General features: G+C 57.8%; 1 protein-coding gene across 1 annotated transcript in view; it reads right to left on the reverse strand.

The window, feature by feature from the left end:
• TTC28 (tetratricopeptide repeat domain 28) overlaps positions 1–21,625 on the reverse strand; it is a 114,353-nt gene that overhangs the window by 5,878 nt on the left and 86,850 nt on the right. Inside the window, exons 6-18 of the mRNA XM_056859126.1 lie at positions 19,572–19,844; positions 18,964–19,094; positions 16,869–17,376; positions 14,284–15,625; positions 13,496–14,019; positions 12,491–12,600; positions 12,174–12,303; positions 11,615–11,833; positions 9,407–9,569; positions 8,036–8,176; positions 3,815–3,959; positions 1,925–2,104; positions 254–974 (exon numbers count right to left, since the gene is read on the reverse strand). Coding sequence (XP_056715104.1) covers positions 254–974; positions 1,925–2,104; positions 3,815–3,959; positions 8,036–8,176; positions 9,407–9,569; positions 11,615–11,833; positions 12,174–12,303; positions 12,491–12,600; positions 13,496–14,019; positions 14,284–15,625; positions 16,869–17,376; positions 18,964–19,094; positions 19,572–19,844 — 4,587 coding nt within the window. The remainder of the gene's footprint in view (positions 1–253; positions 975–1,924; positions 2,105–3,814; positions 3,960–8,035; positions 8,177–9,406; positions 9,570–11,614; positions 11,834–12,173; positions 12,304–12,490; positions 12,601–13,495; positions 14,020–14,283; positions 15,626–16,868; positions 17,377–18,963; positions 19,095–19,571; positions 19,845–21,625) is intronic.

The raw sequence follows: 21,625 nt of genomic DNA on the forward strand, positions 1-21,625 counted from the left end.
AGCAAGCCATTAGCGCCCCCCCGAACAGCAACCCACTCTGCTCTCCAGGAAACAGGGATGTGTCCCGACCTCTCCCCATGGGCCAAGGAACATCATATGCCACGTGTTCTTTGAGATTCCCTGCCCCAGGAGTGTGAACTGCAAAGAAGGGATCCTGCTCTCCCTGAGCCCCCCAGATGGGCCAAGGTTGGCCCTGCTGCTCTGGCGTGCAGTGCCCTGTCCCCCCCTCCCCGAGCAGCTCTTGATTCCTGACCTGCCCAGTTGGAAGGGTGGGAGAACTGCTGGCTCGCCTGCACGGCCTTCATGGCCTCGCCCAGGGCAACGCTGGCCTTCAGCCCGTTCAGCAGGGCCAAGTAGAAAGTGTGCACAAACGTCTTGGAGGCGGCCACCGGGACCGGCCACAGAGAGACCAGGACACACTGTGCCCCAGCTGCCAGGAAGGCTCGCGTCAGCCCGATCACCCCGTCGGCGGTGACCTTGCTGTTGGACTCCTGGTAGGAGCCCAGGACCACCAGCTTGACAGGCAGCCGCAGGTCCAGAATGTCGGCCGCGGTGAGCAGGAACTCTTGCAAGGGCGGGCAATCCGAGATGCTCTCTGCGTCACTGGCGTCATCCTGCACACGCAGGGACTCAGGGATGGTGTAGGAGTTCCCAAAGCAGCCTTTGCTGCCGGCAGCGATACTCTCCGCGTTGGGCGTCAGGACCAAGGCAGCCAGCTTCCAGGAGACGTGGGTGACAAAATGCACGCACTCGGCCTGGGCCAGCGCACTCATCACCCGCTCCTTGGTGGCTAGGCTGCCCACCAGCGGCTGGCAGCCCAGCAGCTCCGACACAGCGTAGGCCTCCTCCTCAGCCGAGGGCATTGGCCCCCACAGCCACCGGTCCATCACAGAGGAGGGCAGCTTGGGATTGCCGATGACGGCAGCCATGGAGGGAGAGCCGCTGTAGACCGCCGCGTTCTTCTTCGACTGGCTCTATAAGAGAAAACCGCATCACTGTCCTGCTCGCCTCCTCTGGGAGGAGACAGCCCACGAGGGGGTGGAGGGAAAACCGTGGCCAATGCCGACCCCCTTCCCAAGGCACGTGCTTTAATCCTCACTGCTCTTGCGGGCAGTTTCAGGCGCGGGTCAGGCCTGGCTCTGGTGCCCCTGCAGGGCACGCACAAGGCCCCTCCCTGGCTCAGCCCCGGGCGCCTCTGCTTGACAAAGGGGGTCTCAGGCGGCAGGTGTGGGGAAGGACCTTCCTCTGCCCAAGAGCCCCGGAGAGCGGCTCCCAGTCAGAGAAGACACCGCGGGGCCCGCTGATCTGGGGGTCTGACTTGAGTGCCCCCTCCCCGGTGGCTCCTGCTCAAGGCCCGCTGCAAGCGTCACTAGCCAGACGGGTGGGGCTCTCTCTTGTGGCTCTGCCCGGCCTCGACGTCTTCTGGGAGGGTGTGTGTGTTTGTGGAGGGGAGACAACATCACTCGCCCCTGCAGGGGAGGGGGGGGGGAGGTTCCAGTCCAGTCGCAGCTCAGAGTCAGAGTGCTCCCTTTGTCTGTTACTGGTCTGACAGAGACACTTTTGACTCACAGAAGCCGATATGCCAGACACCTTGCTGGTCTCTGAGGTGCGACGGGACTCGAATTGGGCTCTTCTCCTGCAGACCACCATGGCTGCTCTCTGAAACGACCCCCTGCAGTGACCTGTGCAAGGCAGACCCAGCAAAATTGGGACACCCCCCCCCCCGCACACACACACACACGGCTCCACCCCAGAGTTCCAGCTGCGCTGCCTTGACCCAGCGAAGGGCACGCCGGCAAGCAATTTGTGGGGTTTTGGGTGGGTGGGGGACCAGCCAGGAGTTCCCTCCAGCACACGGGCTAGGGAGGTCCAGGTAGCCGCCCCCCCGGAGCCCATGGCTTGCCCCTGGCACGGAGCGCCTTACCTTGGCGTGGGGGCTGAGGGCCTGGGCAGAGGGCACGGCGAGGAGGCTGAAGCGCTCGTAGAGATACTCGTTGGAGGAGCTGCCCTTGAGGAGGGCGAAGGGGATCAGGTACAGCTCCCCCTCCAGCACCAGGATGAGCTGCCGGTGGCGGCCCACGGGCCCACTGGAATGCATCAGGCCCTGGAAGAGAGAGGCGCCGTGTGGGCGGGGTGTGTGTGGTGGCCCCAGAGGATGCGGACGACGGACCCTTTGAGAGGAAGGACTTCCAGCGGAGCGACACCCCCCCCCCCGGCCGCCCCCAATCAGCAGCCCAAAGACGCCTCCTCGAGAGCTGCAGACTCCCGATGGGGCCTTCTCAGAAACTCATCCCAGGAGGGCCTTCGTCCACTCACTCCGCCCTGACTGGGACTCTGGCCGTCCCTCTTTCTCAGCTCTCCCTGAAACGTGCAATTTGGCTAGTGCAGAGGCATCCCAACCAGAGGAGATGGGCCTGTGTGGGTGCTGGCAGGGGAGGGGAAGCCATGTTGTGGGCACACAGCCCTGTGGAGGGCTTTCTGCCCCTGCCCGCCGGACCTCCCTGCCCACCAGTTCCAACTCCCTGCAGCCCACAATGGGGGCAGAGGCCAGCCCAGGCCCCGGCTGGAATCTGGGGCACTCCCACTCCTGAACCTTGGGGGGAACCCGACCTCTCCTCCCTGGTTCCCCTGGTGGAGACCCTCATGGGCCTTCCTTGTGTGACCAGCCTCTCTTCCAGGCCAGTGCCCAGAGCTCTGCTGCTACGGGGGTGTGAGGGATGTGTGTCTCAAGAAAAAAGAACTTCCTTTTGCTCCCAGAAGGGTCTCCCTTGTTTTCGCAACATGGAAGCACTGAAAAAAGAACACCTATGAGAACGCTTCCTTTTGAAATGAGTAAAATGCTTTCTAAAACAATATCTTAGAATGTGTAGCAAGATTCGTAAGCAACACAGTCTACTGCATTGGGATAATCCCCTATTTAGAGGGGCCGTGGAAAGCGCTGTCAAGTTACAGCTGACTTATGGCGGCCCTCTCAAGGGGTCTTCAAGGCCAGAGACGTCCAGTGGGGGGTTGCCGCTGCCTGCCTCTGCGTAGTGGCCCTGGGCTTCCTTGGTGGTTCCCCCATCCCAGTCCAAACCAGGGCCGGCCCCTGCTGAGCTTCTGAAATCCAAGGAGATCGGGCCAGTCTCGGCCATCCAGATAAGGGCAACTCCTATTTATTCTACAGACCTATACATCAGATATTCAAGAATACATTTAAATGTGAACAATTTTAGCAACAATTAATACACTGTAGTGTGTTTGATGATAATACAGCATTACAGAGTTCAGCATCTTCAGCGTCATTAAGATTAACTTCTTATCTCAATGTGCCGGCAGCAAGGGGCTCTCTCAACAGAAAGAGGCTGCTGTTGTCAAAATAATATTCCTTAATTTCTGTACAACAAAAATCTTTTCTGTTTTCACCTGTTATTTTTCCTTCTGGGAGCTTTATCTTGCTAACAAGGGCACCTGTTCAAATGATTACAGAGCCTGCCTAGAGATGGGGACAACTGTTTGTGTCCTGGAGGAGCTCCGGCTGTCTAACTTCATTCTGGAGCATCTTTAAAAGAAGGAACACCAACCAGCATCCCTTAAAAGAGCCACAGCCAGGCACAGTATACCAAGGGGGGGGGGGAGAGAGGTAACCTTCTGAGCAGAGGTGAGGGCAGCCGCAGGCTTCACCGCAGCCCCGTGAGCCCCATGCCGTACCTCCCCTTGGGTGCAAGTGGGACCCCTGCTCCTCCCTGGGGGGGGCGAGCTGTGCCGCGGGGGGAGCCCACAGGCAGTGGCGCACGGCCCAAGATGGGCAAGAGAGGGAGAACTCAGGACTCACCCCTTCCATGGGCCCAATCAGCAGGTCGTAGAGGGCACGCAGCGGGGACTTGCTGAGGGAGCTCGGCCGCCGGGGCAGTGAAGAAGCAGCCTCCTTGGTCGGGGAAGCCGGGCTGCTGAAGAGGCTGCTCATGCTCTGGCAGCTCCTGTGGAGACAAGGTGGGCACTTGGGGGGGGGCAGGCAGGCACGCTGCTGCAGGGAGCCAAGGCCGGCTCTCCCCCCCCCCGTCTTGGAGCCCGGGAGAATCCACACACCCCCCCCCGTTCCCTCCCTGCTCAGCACAGTGAGCGTGCTCTTTCCCGCCCCTGCCCATGGTGCAGCCAGCTGCTCCCCTTGGGATCCCCACAGATGAGGGATCGGATCACCCACAGCAATATCTAGTCTGTGGGGGCTGCAGGGCTCCAGATCTCTTCCCCCCCCCACCCCAGGAGGGTCTACCCAGAATCTGGGCAGATTTCATGGGTTCAGGTTAAAAACCGGATGAGCTGAAGGAGCCCTGTTGTGCAAAACAGTCAGCTGGGCCCTCTGACCCAATACAAGCTGAAGTGAGTCCAAGTTGATTTCAAGGGAAGTTCAAGGCAACACAACCCTTGCAGGTGCCAGTCAGAAGGCCCACCACCACCCGAGGGCCTCCCCATGATTGGGGCGGGGGGAGAGGCAGCGGGTTTCCGTGCAGGTCTGGAGGAATTCCTGTTGGCCCAGCAGCATCCGTGGTCACTCCAGCTGCCTCGCCACATTGCCCCAAGCATCCCCCCTTCTCTCCCTATGTGCCCCACCTGCTCTGCGGTGTGTCTGCGGTTCACACCCAGCTCAGCTGTCTACATTTGCTCGCCACTCACTGACCCCAAATTCTGAGCTTTTAAGCTCTCAAGGACTAACGTTTAGTTGAGATAGTTTGGCAAAGATTTTTAAGGAGAACGTCTTCCCCATGCATTCTGATGTGGATCCTGGTTATACCACCGCTGCAACACTAGAAATGCCCCGACACTCTGCCTGGTCTGTTTATGGAGCATCTTGATCCGCCCTTGATTTGGTGGATGCTGAAGGGATCCTGGGCAGCCACCCTTTGTACCTGGGATCCTTGCCTGTCCTGATTACTGAAATCATGCAGGCAGGGATCACATTAATGAGTCCCTGGTGTCCATAATAAACCAATCACTGGCTTGGGGCCCCTTTCCTTGGTCATCCTGCCACTATTTTCACAAACAGCCCTCGGGAAGAACGAGGTGGCCGACTGTTGTGTGGTTTCTGACCTGCCCTTTCTGGGCAAGATGATAAAAGAGAGCGGGTGCCGAGCAATGGCAGGTCCCACTGGTTGACTCATCTGCTCTGGACACCTTTCAGTCCAGCTTCAGGCCAGGCTACGGGACAGAGACCGTGCCGGTGGCGTCAGTCACATGAAGCTGCCTCCTGCTGAATCAGACCCTCAGGCAGCACTATCTACTCAGACTGGCAGCGGCTCTCCAGGGTCCCAGGCGGAGGTCTTTTACATCACCTACAGCCCGGTCCTTTTTGAGCTGGAGACGCCGGGAACAGAGGGGACAACAGAGGTGATGCGAACAGGGAGAGCAGAGGTCCTGGAGAACACTGGACTGGACTGCTTTCCACTTTTGTGGGGGAGGGTCCCTATTTATTTAGACAATGTTTATGCCGCCTCTCCAGGAACCTGCCTGAGACGGCTCACAGAATAAAAATAACAAAAACCAAACATAGTAGTAGTAATTAACGCCCAGCATAAAAAACACCGAGCCCGCATACCAGCCAGGCTGCCTTTCCTGCTGTGGCATCTTTGCTTATCTTACTGACAACATGCCTTTTCTGCAGTGGACCCTGGCTACCCGAGGAGGTCAGGAAGGCCCCCACGCTTTTATTCATTTAGCAGAAAGTGCAAAACAGAAATGTTCAGGGGGGCATTTTTACAAAGGGATTAAAGAACTGTAGTAGAATGAAACTGCTCAGGAGGACACTCTGCCGTCCATGTTATCACCTTGCTTTTACTGCATTGTCTTCTTCCTTTGCAACCCATTCTCTGCATTGTTTATGGCAGGACAGGCCTTAAAGACAGTTTTCCGTTTGCATTGTTTTCCAATTCTGTAAACTTGATCCTGTTGCGGTGTTTTTTGGATGTTTGGTGCTGTCTGATTGAATTGTTTTCTGTATTTTGTAATCTGCCTTGAGACTCAGTGAAAAAGGGGGGCTATAAATGAAGTAAATGAATAAACGAATAGATGTTGCCTTCAGGAACCAGGACTCACCTGGGGGCATCCCAGCCAGCATTTCCGGGGAGGAAAGCCCCACTGGGAGAAGGCTTCTCTCACCACCCAGCCTTTCCCTCATGCAGGGGAGGTTGTGAGGCAGCTTATCCCCCTCTTCTTGCTTTGCCCTCTTTGCTGCCCTCCCCCACCCCAATCCTTGGGCCTCTCCCTCCTTTTTCCATAGCCCACCCTCTCCCAGACAGCCCGAGGTGAGGTTCCACCCTTTACCCCCCCAGCCCCCCCCTCCCCCAGGGGCCTCTCCTGCTGCATTTCTGGCCAGGGCAGGCTCTCATCCAGGAGAGCTGGGAGGAGGAGGAAGGGATTCTGCCCGTTGCAGGCACTGAAGACTTTCTGCTCTCTCCAGGTGACACAAAGGAGTGAAGATGCTGCTCTCAGGTCCGCTCCTGCACCCACCAGCTGCTTCCAAAATATGGACGAAGGACCCCGTTCCCAGGTCTGGTGGGATATGGGGACGGTGTTTAATGCCGGAGAGGGAGGGGGAGGCTGCAATTCCAGGCAGCTCCCAGTAGGTGGCAGCAGCCTCCACCCTCCTGCTGTCCTGGCGTGATTCCCTCTCACGGACTCCTGCGGGCTCAAGGGGTCCTCCGGCCACCGCTTTCTTCACCTGCACCCCCACCCCACCCCACCCCAGAATTTTTCCCCAGTGGTAAAACGGGGCCCTCTTCTGAAGAAGGAGATGTCCTCTTTCCAAAGGAGTGAGGCGCTTCTTCCAGCAGGACTGCAAAAGAAGTAATGCTGCTACTGGCAAGCTGAATGCGAGCGGCAAGGCTGTTTGGGGGTGTGCGTGGGTGAGAGCTTCCGAGGCAGCCCTTGAGGGGTGTCGGCAGACCCCGGACCGAGGCTGGGGAGGGTCCGGCAGTGGACAGCCTCCAGCCCCGTCTTCTGCACCAGACAAAAGAACTCTCCAAAATACACACATCCTTTCATGGAACAGAGCTAACAGGGGACAGGGGAGGGGGACTTCTTTCAGTTTGCACCTCGTTTTCATAAAGCTCAACTTTGTTTGGATCCGCTCCAATCTGGTTTCAGGCCCGGTTATGGGACTGAACCGGCGTTGGCTGCCCTGGTATACTTTATCTTAATTTATAAGGTTCCACATAATATTTTTGTTGAAAAGTTGGTAAAATGTGGATTAGATCCTATTACTATTAGGTGGATCTGTAACTGGTTGACAGATCACACCCAAAGAGTGCTAGTTAATGGTTCCTCATCCTCTTGGAGAGGAGTGACTAGTGGAGTTCCTCAGGGATCAGTCCTGGGCCCTTTGCTGTTCAACATCTTTATAAATTATTTGCATGACGGAATAGAGGGGATGCTTATAAAATTTGCAGATGATACTAAATTGGGAGGGGTAGCAAAGAGCCAGGATACAGGATGATCTTTATAGGCTGAAAAATTGGACTAAAACTAATAAAATGAATTTCAATGGCTAAACGTAAGGAAGAACTTTCTGACAGTTAGAGCAGTTCCTCAGTGGAACAGGCTTCTTCGGGAGGTGGTGGGCTCTCCTTCTTTGGAGGTTTTTAAGCAGAGGCTAGATGGCCATCTGACAGCAATGCTGATTCTGTGAACTTAGGCAGATCATGAGATGGGGTAGGAAGGGTTGTGTCGGTGCTTGGCTCTTGTGGCCCTTTCTTACATGCCCAAGGTAATGCTGATTGTCACTTTGGAGTCAGGAAGCAATTTTCCTCCAGGCCAGTTTGGCCAGCGATCCTGAAGGTTTCTTCTGAGCATGGAGCAGGGGTCACTGGGGGTGTGGGGGAAGGTAGTTGTGAGTTTCCTGCATTGTGCAAGGGGTTGGACTGGATGACCTTGGAGGTCCCTTCCAACTCTATGATTCTATGATTCCTGAGGAACAAAGGTTCTGGCTGACCTCAGAGCCAAGCTCCGGGGCCTCTGTTCTGCCACCCGCACCCCTCTCTTCTAGTGGGCAGCCTAGATGTACCTGTTGAACAGATTGTTCCTGCTAACCATCCTCAGGAAGCCGGTGGGGTCCGTCACAGAATTCAGCTTGTTGTTCATCTCCTCATACTGCTGATCCATGATGTCTCCTGCCTCACTCTCGGTCTCACTGCTGGTGCAACCTCTGGGGGAGAGAGAAGGGCCAAGATATCACCAGATGTTGCCACTGGAGAGCAAGTACAGGTGTGTGTGCAAGGGGGCACGAGCAAGCAAAGAAGTTATGGAGATGGGTTGGCCCTGGGGACACCTGGCCTTAAACAGAGGGACTTGGGGCCAGTCAATCTCAGCCTTCTAGTTCACAAGAGGACAAAAACTGGGAAAAGAGAGACAGAGAGAGAGAGAGAGAGACCACATATGTTACCCCAAGTTCTTTGGGGGACAAGTGTATCTAATCGTGAAGTGTGGCCGCATCTACAGGTATCTAAATCTGTGGCTCAGGGCCACACTGACAGTAAACAGATATTCCTACAAACTTGGGGGAACCCCCCACCCCAGTTTGTAGAAAAATAAGAAATCTTTTTTTAAAATTACATTGGGGGATTTAAATGTTCCTACCTCATCCTCCTGTGTCAGGTGATGGGGGGGAGCCTCAGCAAGGCTCACTGGTGGTGACAGGGGGGAAAGAAGCCCTCTCTACCCCCACGCCCAAGATGGCAAGGAGGGAATCTGGCAGGGGGGTGCAGGAGTCCTCACTGCCCCCTCCACTGAGCCAGAAAACACTCACAAATAAGATGTCTCAGTGAAGCCTGTTCCCTGCCCCCCCTCACACACTTTGACACCACCTTTCCTCCCAGCAGCTCCAGGTGGCAATAATGCACAACTCTTCTGGCCCCCATTCTGAGTTCTCAACAACCCACTTCTTCTACTAACTGAAGCTTCTGCATAGTCTTCAAAGGCAGGCCCCACACAGAGTGCATTACAGTGATCTAATCTGGCTGTGATCACATCATGGATCACTGCGGCCCAGCCACGCTTTCCTCATCAACCTCCTCCGCTACCAACAAAACTCCAAGCAGGCCGGCATCCCGGATGGACCGCCTGCCATGCCAATGAGCAACCTTGGCTGGAGAATCTGGGCTCAAGTTCTCACGGGCCCAAACGCTGCCTCGGCTGAGACCTGTTAGTGCCCTCGCCGCAGAACAGCTGGGCACGTGTCTTGCCCCGAACGTTGCCTGAGCTGGTGGGGATGGCAGGGATTATTCTGGGCATCTGTCACCTCTCAGGCTTGGCTCTGAGTTTGCACACGCTCCACCCAGAGGAAATGGCCCACTCTGGTGGTGGGAGACCCTGGCTGCTGGTCAGAAATGTGGGTCAAGAAAAGGGGAAAGCCCCCCACAGAGACACACACGCTCACCGCATGTAGTAGGAGTCGACTCCCAGCGCCTCTCGCACACTGGCGCTGAGCTGCTCAAGGGTGGAGCAGGTGGCGGCCTGCAGGCTCACACTGCACTCTGGGAAGTCCGCAGAGTCCTCTGCTGGGCCGTCGCTCAGGCAGCACGAGTGGAATTTCAGGATCCCTGAGAGCACAGAGGAGAATGGCACAAAGCTGCAGCAACCACCCTGCGAGGTCGCCCGGAGCGCGCCACCCCCTCGGCTACCGGCTCCGCTCCTGTGCCAGTAGGACAGCTCACAGTACTCATGAGGAAAGGTTCCGCCATTTACTCTCTGTGGGTCACTCGGCTGCAGCTCAAGGCTCAGAAGCCCGGCCAGTAGAAAAGGCGGCACCCAGACCAGCAATGTCGGAAGGTCAACACCCTGAAGAAGCAGCCTTGCCCCTCAAACTGGTTTGGCAGGGGAGGGAAAAGGTCACAATGCTGTGAAAGGAACCAGCCCACAAACAGGACCAGGGAAGACAGCGGTAGACCCAACACCATGCAGGGAAGACACCAGAGCGGGGGGAAAGTGGGGGCCATGCACCTGGCCCCCTTCCTGCTCCAAGCTGTCCATGCAGCTGGCGACACCACCTCCCAAGATGCGGCCGAAGACAGCCACAGGCTGTGAGCCGGGGGCTGAATGGGGAGCCAAAGCCCTCTGAACGCCCCACAGCGCTACAGGCATCTCTCCACACTGCAAGAGGACACAACAGAAGATTCCCACAAGCCCCGGCACAAAAACGTTTGATTATACCAATGGGCCTGACCTGGAGCAGAGAGTTGGGGGTCAGAGGGGAAAGCGCACGGAAAACAACTGTGACTTCCCCAGACATGGCAGCAGTGGAAAATGCTCTTCCTCCGTTGCTCCCAGCCATGCCTCCCATTTCAAACTTTAGATAAAGCCGGTTTGCCTTGTCATGTTCCAGAGCCCCCCTGGGGAAGCATGGTGTAGTGGTTAAGAGTGGTGATTTGGAGCAGTGGACTCTAATCTGGTGATCCAGGTTTGTTTCCCTGCTCCTCCACACGAAGCCAGCTGGGTGACCTTGGGCTAGTCACAGCTCTCTTAGAGCTCTCTCAGTCCCGCCTACCTCACAGAATGTCTGTTGTGGGGAGGGGAAGGCGATTGTAAGCTGGTTTGATTCTCCCTTAAGTGGTAGAGAAAGTCGGCATATAAAAATCAACTCTTCTTCTTCCTCCTCTAAAATAAACATCTCAGTTGGGGATCAGGCAAATCACAGCACAAAGAAGCCGCCTCTCCCTAGTGTTGGTGGCTTCCAAGTTGACCCGAGAGCTCTCCCGCCATCTTCATTCAAATCACTGGTTCCCAACCAGGGGTCCACGGACCCCCAGGGGTCCGCGAGAACTAAATTAAGGTCAATTAAAAGTTCTCTATTATAAAAAAACATATTCAAATATTATTCTAAGTTTAATGTTTAACTAACAGTTATGATTAAAGTTTATTTTCAAATTCTCTGAATTATTATTTTGAACCTTGGGGTCCCTGCACTGAACAAAAAAGTCCTAGTGGTCCCTGGTCAAAAAAAGGTTGGGAACCACTGATTCAAATAGACAAAAACCCTTGGGATCCTCTGCCGTTGTTGTACCCCTTGAGGGGAGGGGAGAATCACAGCCCCCAGCCCCCACCCCGGTGTCTTCCACTGTGTGGTGCTGAAGAGTTGCCATAATTCAGCTGTGTCCTGTGAGGATGCCCTGGCATTACTAGGAGTTGAAGAGGAGCCTGTCTGAGCACAGAGATCTTCTCCCAGCCCTCCTCTCTAGTAAACTCTGGCAGCAAAGGGATTCTGGGGGCCAGCTAGAAATGGGGGACAGGGCCACAGGCTTGTCCTTAGGGGCCCCCTTCAGTGCTTGCGTGAAAATGCTTTGGGAGGGCCCCACATGTCATCCACTGATGGCGTTCTTCCTCGGCTGCGTGAGAGTGAGAATTGCTCTGTCACCCGAAGACCCTGCATTCCCCACCATTAAGTCCCCAGCCCAGAAAGGTACCACTTGCACGCCCGTGCCTGAGGGGAAGGACAGAGCCGCGCCTGAGCCACGAGCGCTCCCAGGAATGCCCCTTCACCTCTCACGGCCTGTCCTTCCCCCTCGGCCAAAAGGGGGGGGGATGTGAGGACGCAGGAGGGAGGGCAGGGCTTTGGCAAGGCCCCCTCTGCCCTGCCCCCTTGCCCTACCTGCCCCGGGTGCCAGCAGCCAGCTGTAGAGGTATCCTGCAGCCAAGGAGTAGTACAGCACCAGCCCCCGCTGGCTGTTGACGGTCTCCAGGACCTGATCCACAGTGACAGGGGAGTAGGGGTCGGATTCCTGCGGCCCCATCTGACGTTCCACCAGCAGGTCGGCGAAGGCCCTCGTGCGCCCTCGTTCCGCCACTGCCAGGGCCTCGTCGTGGTGCCCTAAAGCCAGACACACCTGTGTGTTAGGCCCGCGAGGCAGAGGCTCTGGGCACAGCCTGATGGGAACGAAATCCAGCCGCGGTGCTCTGCCTCAGAGAAGGGTGTGTGTGAGAGAGAGAAGCCACGCGCCCTTCCCCCCCCCCAGTAGAGCAAAAGCCAAGCGGGTGCCCAGGGCAACAGCAGCTAGCCTAGGAGCCACGCCCTGACCCACTCGGTGGAGCCCCCTTGCCAGCCAGGCCTTGAGATGCCGAGGGGCAGAGGGGTGGAAGACCCACTAAGCGCACCCCCCCAACAGTTAATAATGAATGACCCAGGGATACCGGGAGCCTCCTCTGCTTACCCAAACTGACCAGCACCCGCTGCAGGGCCTGGTAGGAGGACGTCTGCAGGTCAAAGAGCGAGAGCTTGTAGTCTGTGCTGAGCTGCACCTCGTGCCGGATGGTCTCAAAGAGCGCCGAGGCCCGGTAGAGCTGTGGGGAGGGGAGGGGGTCAGTTGGGGAGATCCTGGTCTAGCTTTGCGGGGAGCAGCTGACTCACTGGAGCTAGGACCCTTGCACTATCATGAGGGCAGGTGAGCCAGCCCTACGCAGTGTGTGCCAGCGTGCAGCCCCCACCTCCATATCCTGCAGCCCCCACCCCTCTCCTACCCCCTCAGACCTGATGCTGGGCCTCCTCCAGGTTCCCACTGGCCCAAAGCGAGAGGCCAAGGCCGTGCCGGATCTTGGCTTCATCCTCCCTGCGCCCCAGCTGCTCCGCCAGCCTCAGCCCTGCAAAGGCAAAGAAGGAGAGACCGGATCAGCAGCACCCCCCCTCTGCCAGACCCCACCCCACCCCGCCTGTGGAAGCCACAGAATCATAGAGTGGGAAGGGGCCATACAGACCACATCAAGTCCCACCCCCTGCTCAGTGCAGGACCAGCCTAGAGCATCCCTGACAAGTGTTTGTCCAGCCTCTGCTTAAAGACCATCAGTGAGGGGGAGTTCAACACCTCCCTGGGAAGCTGATTCCACTGCTGAACAATTCTCACTGTAAAAAAACTTTTCTTAATACCTTTCCCCCCACCCCTGCAATTTAAACCCATTATTGGGAGTCCTATCCTCTGTTGCCAACAGGAACAGCTCCCTGCCCTCCTCTGAGTGACAGCCCTTCAAATACTTAAAGAGAGCGATCATGTCCCCCTTCCACCTCCTCTTCTCCAGACTGAACATTCCCAACTCCCTCAGCCTTTCCTCGTAGGGCTTCTGGGTCTCCAGGCCCCTGATCATCCTTGTCGCTCCCCTCTGCACCCGCTCGATTCTGCCCACATCTTTTTTGAAGTGAGGCCTCCAGAACTGCACACAATACTCCAGGTGCAATGCAGTGTACAGCGGAACTATGACATCCTGCGATGTGGATGTTATGCCTCTGTTGATGCACCCCAAGATCATATTAGCTTTTTTTTGTTGCTGCGTCACACTGGATGCTCACTGGTGTCTCCAGATGCCCACACAATTCAGCTGGCTCCTCCCCCCTCTCTCCAGCACACAGTTCAAACATTCAGCCCGCCCTGAGCCAGGTGACTTGGCCGCCCTTTACCCAGGGAGGGCTGCCCCGTTTTCTGGTGGGACTGCACTCCATGCAACTCCTCCCTTCCCCTCACCCCCAGCTGCTTTGGCCACTCACCTTCCTGCAGGTACATGACAGCCTGAGAGTAATTCTGCAGGGCATGATGAGTCCTACCGAGGCTGCTGTAGGAAGCAGTTTTGGCCACCAGGTCGTTTATCTGGGCAGCGATGCTGAGGTGCTGCTCCTGGTACACCACGGCTCTCTCGTACGTGCCCAGGGCCTCGTAGGTCAGGCCCAGGTTGCCGTAGGCCCGTCCTTGGCAGGCCGGGTTGTTGGTCTCCTCGGCGATCTGGAGATCCAGCTGGTGGTACTGAAGTGCCGTGTCGTACTCACCCATCTGCTGGTAGACACTGCCCAAGCCACAAGCGGCGCTCCCTTCCAGGGCCTGGTCCTTCATCTCTCGGGCGATGCTGAGCTGGCGCTCCAGGCACGAGACGGCCTGCTCACAGTTGCCCAGCTGGCTGTGGAGCGTGCCCAGCTCCCCGTAGGCCTGGGCCTTGTCAAAGGCTTCCCCCAGCTCGTGGGCCACCACCAGCCTCTTCTCAAAGCAGACCAGGGCTTGCTGCAAGCTCCCCATCGCCCTGCAGGAGACAACGGACACACACAGCCCCTGGGCTCTCAGCCTTTTGCTGCACTGGTCAGCGGGAGCCTAAACAGATATACCAGCTCTGGGCTCTGGGCTCTGCCGTTCAGCCCTCTCCCGGCATCTCAGTGCCCCTCCCCACAGAAATCTACAAGGTGCTGCAGCCCTGTAATGCCCATCTTCCCCAGGCGCCACTGAAGACCCTCCACCACGCGTCGCCCAGTGAGGGTGCCCCCCTCCCCCCCTCCTGGGCATCCCTTACCTGTGCCCGCTGCCCAGGCCCCGGTAAGCCTTCACCTGGTCCTGCATGCGGTTCAGGCTCTGGGCCACGGAGAGGTACTGCTCGTAGTACTTGATGGCCTCCTCGAAGTCGCCCAGTGCCTCATAGCAGTCGCCCAGGTGGCCAAAGGCCCGGCCCCTGTCCAGCACGGCCTCGCCGCCACTCAGCTGCTGCAGTGTGGCCAGCTGCTGCTCGAAGTAGCCGATGGCCTCCTCCATGGAGCTCACGTTCATCTTGGTGATGCCCATGTTGCCGTAGACCTGGGCCTCGGCGCCGGGGTCCTTCAGCTTCTGGGCCAGCTCCAGCTGCTCCTCATAGCACTTGAAGGCCACAGTGTACTTGCCCAGGGCCATGTAGACGGCGGCCAGGTGCCCGTGGGCTCGGCACTCCCCTGGCACCTCGCCCAGCTCTTGGTACACCTCCAGCTCTTGCGTGTGGTAGCCCACCGCCTTGTCGTACTTCTGAACCAGTCGGTAGGCGGAGCCCAGGGCCGCGTAGGCGCTCGCCTCCAGCTTCCGGTCCGCGGCCTGGTGGGCCAGGCTCAGCTGCTGCTCATAGAACCGGATGGCACCACCGAGGTCCTTCTTGCAGACAAAGATGTCGCCCAGGTTGCCCAGGGCCCGGAACTTGGCCTGGGTGTTGCCGAGGGACTGGGCCAGGGACAGGAGGTACTTCTGGCACTCCTCGGCCTTGCTGAAGTTGGCCAGGGCCTTGAAGGCCAAGCCCAGGTTGCAGTAGGCTTTGGCCTGGCTCAGCTTGTCGCGCAGGTCTGTGGCCAGGGCCAGATCCTGCTCGTAGTACTTCACTGCCTCCTCGTAGTTGCCCAGGCAGTAGTGGGCGTAGCCCAGGTTGTGGCACACTTTGCCCTCACCCTCCATGTCCTGAAGCTCTGGGGAGAGCTGCAGGTACTGCTCGTAATAGGGGGCAGCCTGTGCAAACTCCCCGCGAGAGCAGTGGAAGTTGCCCAGGTTGCCCAGGGCCCGCGCCTCGCTCTGGATGTCCCGCAGCTCCCGGGCAATGTTGAGGTGGTTCTGGTAGTGCTGAAGGGCCCGGTCGTGAGCACCCAGCGCCTGGTAGGCCACGGCCAGGTTGCCGTGGGTGGAGGCCTGGGAGGCGCGGTCGTTCACCTCCATTGAGATCTGCAGCTCCTGCCGGTGGTACTTGACGGCCTGGTCAAAGAGGCCCAGGGCGTTGTAGGCGTTGCCCATGTTGCCGTAGGCCCGCCCCTGGGCGGCGTAATCGTTCAGCTCCTGGGCGATGGACAGGTGCCCCTTGTGCAGCTGCAGGGCCTTCTCGTACTCCCCCTTCATCTGATGGATGATCCCTGCAAGCAAGCAGCCGTGGGGGGTGGGGGGGGGAAGAGTCAGCACAAGTGTCCAGCTGCGACACAACTGAGAGCATTTACTTTTTCAATTCAAAAAATCAAGTTTGTTACTACGGCAAACAAGCAGCCTTCCAAACCCAGGTGAGGCAGAGAGTCCTGGGGCAGGGAGTTCCACAGTTTAACTATGCTGTGGGTGAAGAAATACTTCCTTTGGTCAGTTTTGAATCTGTCACCCTCCAGCTTCAGCTGATGACCCTGTGTTCTAATATTATGAGAGAGGGAGAAAAGCTTCTCCCTGTCCACTCTCTCCATACCATGCATAATTGTATAAACCCCTATCATGTCTCCCCTTAACCGCTTTCTTTCCAAGCTAAGCAGCCCTAAGCGTTTTAACTGCTCCTTATAGGGCAGTTGCTCTAGTCCCCTGATCATTTTGGTTGCTCTTTTCTTCACCTTCTAGAGCTCTGCAATATCCTTTTTTAGGTGTGATGACCAGAACCGAACGCAATATTCCAAGTGTGGTCTCACCGCAGATTTGTACAAGGGCAGTATGATAGCAGCAGTTTTATTCTCTATTCCTCGTCTAATTATGGCCAGCATGGAATTTGCCTTTTTTACAGCAGCTGCACACTGGGTTGACATCTTCATCGAGCTATCCTCTACCACCCCAAGATCCCTTTCTTGGTCTGTAGCTGCCAGCACAGATCCCATCAGTGTATATGTGAAGCTGGGATTATTTGCCCCAATATGCATCACTTTACACTTGCTCACATTGCATCTCATTTGCCATTTTAATGCCCACTCCTCCACTGCGGCTATCGTATTTTGGTCACGCCATGAGACAACAAGAGTCACTGGAAAAGACAGTCATGCTAGGAAAAGTTGAGGGCAGCAGGAAAAGAGGAAGACCCAACAAGAGATGGATGGACTCAATAAAGGAAGGCACGGCCTTCAATTTGCAAGATCTGAGCAGGGCTGTCAAGGATAGGACATTTTGGAGGACTTTCATTCATAGGGTCGCCATGAGTCGGAAGCAACTTGACGGCACTTAACACACACACACACACCTCTAGTTTGAAGAGATCCTTTTGGAGCTCTTCACAGTCCGATTTTGTTTTAACCACCCTAAAAATGACAGGGGCATTTTATCCCCTGCCCCACCCCCCTCTGCTCACCCCCTCCGGCATCCACTACTCCTGAGGCTTGGGGACAAGGAAAAAGCAGACCACCGCGCACCACTGACCGAGATTGGAGGAGGCCCGCCCCTCAGCGGCGCGATCCTGAAGGCTCTCTGCAATGCGCAGCTGATCCTCGTGGTACTGCTTGGCCCTCTCCAGATCCTGCAGGCAGCGAGCAGCGTGGCCCAGGCCAGCGTAGGCGCGCATCTCGATGGCTTTCTCCCCCAGCTCCTGAGCCAGCGCCAGGACGTGGTTGTGGTAAGACATGGCCTTGTCAAAGTTGCGCCGGTAGTGGTAGGAGCTGCCCAGGTTGCTGTAGGCCCGGGCTTCCTCACGCTTGTTGCCCAGCCCTTTGGCGATCTCCAGGTGCTGCTCGTGGGAGCGCACCGCGTTCTCAAAGTCGCCCATGGCGATGTAGACGGCGCCCATGTTGCCCAGCTCTCGCGCCTCCGAGAGTTCATCCTTGCCTTGCTTGGCCAGCAGGACGCACTGCTTGTGGCTGGCCAGGGCGTTGGGGTAGTCACCGATGGCCGTGTAGACGTGGCCCAGGCTGCTGAGGGCGCAGGAGGCTGCCTGCAAGGGAGAGAGAAAGGTGGTCGACGGGGAGGGGGCATCAGGGAGGCAGGCCTGCCTGGCACAGGGACACACACTCCCCGCTAAGCAGAGGGCCCGGCAGGGTTAGGGTCCCAGGAGGCAGCCGGGGCGGAGCCTAAGAGAGGCTCTGCCACCCTGGTGGTGGAGACGCTGGAAACTGGGCAGCAGCAGCAGGCCTCAAAGACTGCCCTGTGGGGCTGTGCAAAGAGATGTGTCCTGGGACTCCGGGTCACACAGCAAGGGCCCACCAGTACAAAAGCTCCGGCCACCCCCTCCCTCCACACCCAGAACAGTCCGGCTCTCGTGGCGACCCTGGCCATTCGTTTCCATTATCAAGCCCAACCCTGCGATTGGCAGCTCTTGGGCAAACAGGGGTGTGTTAACAACACAGCTCCGCTCCGCTTATTAGCAACAGGTTGTCTCAAAAGAAGCCCCAAGACCACGCAGGGGAATCTGGGCAGAAAGAGGAACCCCCCTCCCATGCCCTGTGTTTGGCCAAAGGGGCACATGGTGGAGGAGAGATTTCCTGGGGGGAGGGGGGCAGTGGTAGCCATCCTTGCCGAACTCACTCACTCACCCCCACACTCGGCAAGAAGCATCTTGTGCTCTACCGGCTCTTCCTCCGGCTCCTGACACCCCCCTTGGGGCGGGGGGGCAAAACCATGACCTCATTTCCGAACAGCCCAGAGCAGCGGGGGGCCTCCGGGTGGAAATTCACATCAGCTCTGCTGCAGCCTTTACAATAATTGTGTGCTGCTGCTGCTGCTGCTGTCCCCCCCCCCCCCGCCGCTGCAAAGGGGCCAAGAAAAACAGCTGTGCCTTTAGAGGGAAGCCCTGAGGTTGGAATGATGTCATCAGAAAGCGCCAAAGTAATTCCCTGCGGTGACGTCCGCAGGAAATGCAAGAGGCTCTCGGCTTTCTCACAGCCCAAGTAGCCGTTTGCTGGCAGCCGCTGCTGATTATGTGCCCAGGTGGGCCACAAACGGGAATGGGACATCAATCGCGCTCTGCCGCCTGCTCCACAAAGCCTCGATGCCAACCAGCCAGAGAGGCAGAGATGCCAGCCTCCCGCTGGGCAGCGCCATGGGCCCTACCATGCCCTACCTGGGCCCCACCGACGGCGTGCTGCTGAGCCCACCCCGGGGAAAGGGCGGCATGGAGAGCCAAGGCTTGCCACCCGTCCCAGGGCTCGGCCCCTGTTCCTTGAGGACCAGCAGCTGTGTTGGGAAAGGATCCCCCGTCACTCCCCGGGAGGACCTGGCAGGGCTCCTGGCCCGTCAGGCCGTAGCCAGAGGGACTGGCCCACCACTTTCCTGCCTTGCCACTTTCACTGGGCTTTGGACCAGCAGCCCTTCCAGAGGTCCGCAGCCCCCACCCGGCATCCCACGCGGGGAGTGTCGGCCCGCCCGCCCGTGTCCCCCCCCAGCCCCAGGGAAATACTGAATCCCTGGAAGGAGGAGGGGCGCAAGAGACCCGACCCCCAGGTAGGAAGCTGTCAGTGTGGACACAGGACCGCCTCAGGAGTCGGCCGTCACCTGCCCAGGCAGGCCCCCTGCCCCCTCCTACCTCTCTGTCCTTGAGCTTCATGGCAAGCATCAACTGGTGCCGGTGGTTGGTCAAGGCCTCCCGGTAGTTTCCTTTGGAGAAAAACGCAGAGCCCAGATTCCCATGAGCTCGGCATTCGCCCATCTGGTCACCTGGATGACAGGCAAGCAACACACACGTCTGAGCCAGGAAGGGGCCTCCGGAGAGGCAGGCGGGTGGGTGGGAGGGCAAGCCAACCAGCCAGCCAGGGCAGTGAGACCAAGTGCCCAGCTCTCGGGGGCCATGCTGGCCCGGGCCCTTCACCCAGCACCCTCCCCCCACACACCCACCCCCAGCATAAGGGATTCAGGGAAAGAACTGATCTCAGCCCCCACACTGCTCTCGGGCTCCCGGTGCCAGCAGAGATGGTAACCCTCTTCCCGGAACCGTCTCTCAGGCCGGCTCCAGGCGGCTTCCGGACTGTGCGAGGGAAGACACGTGCAGCTCTCTCGCGTGACGGGGGGGGGGGCGCAATGTCCTCTTTGGTGGGTTGCCCATGAGCCAGTCCAACGACGGGGCCTCCCAGGGCTGGTCCACGACAGCCCCCCCACCCCCCGCAAGCGAATTCATGACACGAGGCATCCGGCTACCTAAAGTCTTGGCCACGTCCAGGTCCTGCTGCATGTAGCCGGTGCTCTTCTCGCTGTTGCCGAGGGACCAGTAGGCGCTGCTGAGCGCGGAGAAGACGGAGCCCCTCAGCTTCAGGCTGCAGGTGCCGATCTTCAGGGCCGCTTCCAGGACGACCACTGAGGCGCCGTGGTGGCCGGCCGTCAGCAGCTCTTGGCCGACCACAGAGACCACTACAAAGGGGCTCTTGTCCAGTTTCATCTTCTGCAGCTGCTGGTACGTCGGCTCGAGGGACTCTAAAGGGAGGGGGGACAGGGAGGGGGAGAAGCACTCTCAGCAGTCCCACTCCACGACGGCAGCTGCTCGGGTCGACTCCGAAGGAAGCCGTCTTTGCCTGGAGAAGCCCCCCAGAAGCCATGGGGCTGAGCCGGGTGCTTGTTTCTTCCTCGGGGGCCTCGTCCACTTGACCAAAAGCAGCACCCAACATCACCACAGCAGCAAACACCAAACCCGTGGCAAGCCAGTAAAGGAAATACCAACACCAGCCCTAAGAAGACTCAACTAAAAGCAGCTCCCCCTCTTATTTTGGTTGATTTACCGCATTCGTGTCCCACCTTCCTGCCCCTCAAAGGCCGCATCCTCCCAAGAGCGCGAGCGCCCCGAGAGGAGGGCTCCCTTCCATTTCCGGGAACTATTCCTGTCTGACCCCAGAAGGAAAGATGGCGGCCTCCAGCCCTCAGGTGTGGTCAGTGTATGTGGCCCCCCCCACCCCCCACCCAGAGCCTGCTGCTCACCTCCGCTCATTGCAAGGAAGGTCCTTCTTCCAGTCCCCTAGGAGGAGACCGGCCCCAGTGCAAACCGGACAAGGGATTAAAAGGAAGCCCCTTGGCTCAGGACACGCACGTGGCAGCTTTCCTTCACATGGTCTCTCCATGTCGTATTTAGGGCTTGCCAGGATTTTCAAATGAACAGACCACATAAAGGGCAGCTTTTTCTTGTTTTCCTTTCTCCTCACTCCCTCCTATTTCCCATATTTCTGTGTATCCTCAATAAACAACTTGATGGACTAACTTCTCCAACTGAAGAACCCAGAAAGTTGTTTCTTCAGGTCTCCAGGGCTCCAACACAACCTACCTGCGGCTGTCCCATGCCTTAGCTTGGGGGAAAGGGGTGATGGAGGACCAGCACCCTAGAATTCACCCCAATATTTCAGCCACTGGGACTGCAATCTGCAATCTGTTTGTGAATGGGAGCCCAGCTGCAAATGTGTAGCTGGCAGAAAGGAGGGGGCTGAGGGGGTCGAGCTTCTAGCCCAAGCTCAGAGCACTTCAGCGCTAATGGGCTCTGGCTGAAGCAGGACAAGGGTTTCTATTCTCACATCTTGCTAGGATGGAAAGCCTCCTCGCACCCAAAAAGTAGAAGAAGAAGAAGAAGAAGAGTTGGTTTTTATATGCTGACTTCCTCTTCCACTTAAGGGAGAATCAAACCGGCTTACAATCACCTCCCCTTCCCCTCCCCAAAACAGACACCCTGTGAGGTGGGTGGGGCTGAGAGAGCGTGACTAGCCCAAGGTCACCCAGCTGGCTTCATGTGTAGGAGTGGGGAAACCAACCCAGTTCACCAGATTAGCCTCCGCCGCTCATGTGCAGGAGTGGGGAATCCAACCCGGTTCTCCAGATCAGACTCCACTGCTCCAAACCACCGCTCTTAACCACTACACCGCGTAGAAAGTACGTAGAAGGAACTCCCCCATCCCCAGCCCATCTGCTCCTCAGAGAACAGTCATGGCTGACTTATGGGGACCCCAACGGGAGTGGGGGTGATTTGCCCTGGCCTTCCACCACGTGGCAACTCCAGCCTCCCCTGGTGGTCTCCCATCCAAGCACTGGCTGTGGCTGACCCTGCTTAGCTCCCAAACAACGCTTAGAGTGGGCTAAGCTAGGCTATTTGGGCTGCTAAGAGAGGGAGGATGATATGGAAACGGGCTCTCAGAAAGACAGCGGAGACAAGCAGGACTGTGACAATCTTCCCTGACCCACCAGGAATCAGCCTGCTGTGCCCAGGAGTGGGAGAGAGC

Source organism: Euleptes europaea, chromosome 13, assembly GCF_029931775.1.
Source record: "Euleptes europaea isolate rEulEur1 chromosome 13, rEulEur1.hap1, whole genome shotgun sequence".
NCBI lineage: Eukaryota > Metazoa > Chordata > Lepidosauria > Squamata > Sphaerodactylidae > Euleptes > Euleptes europaea.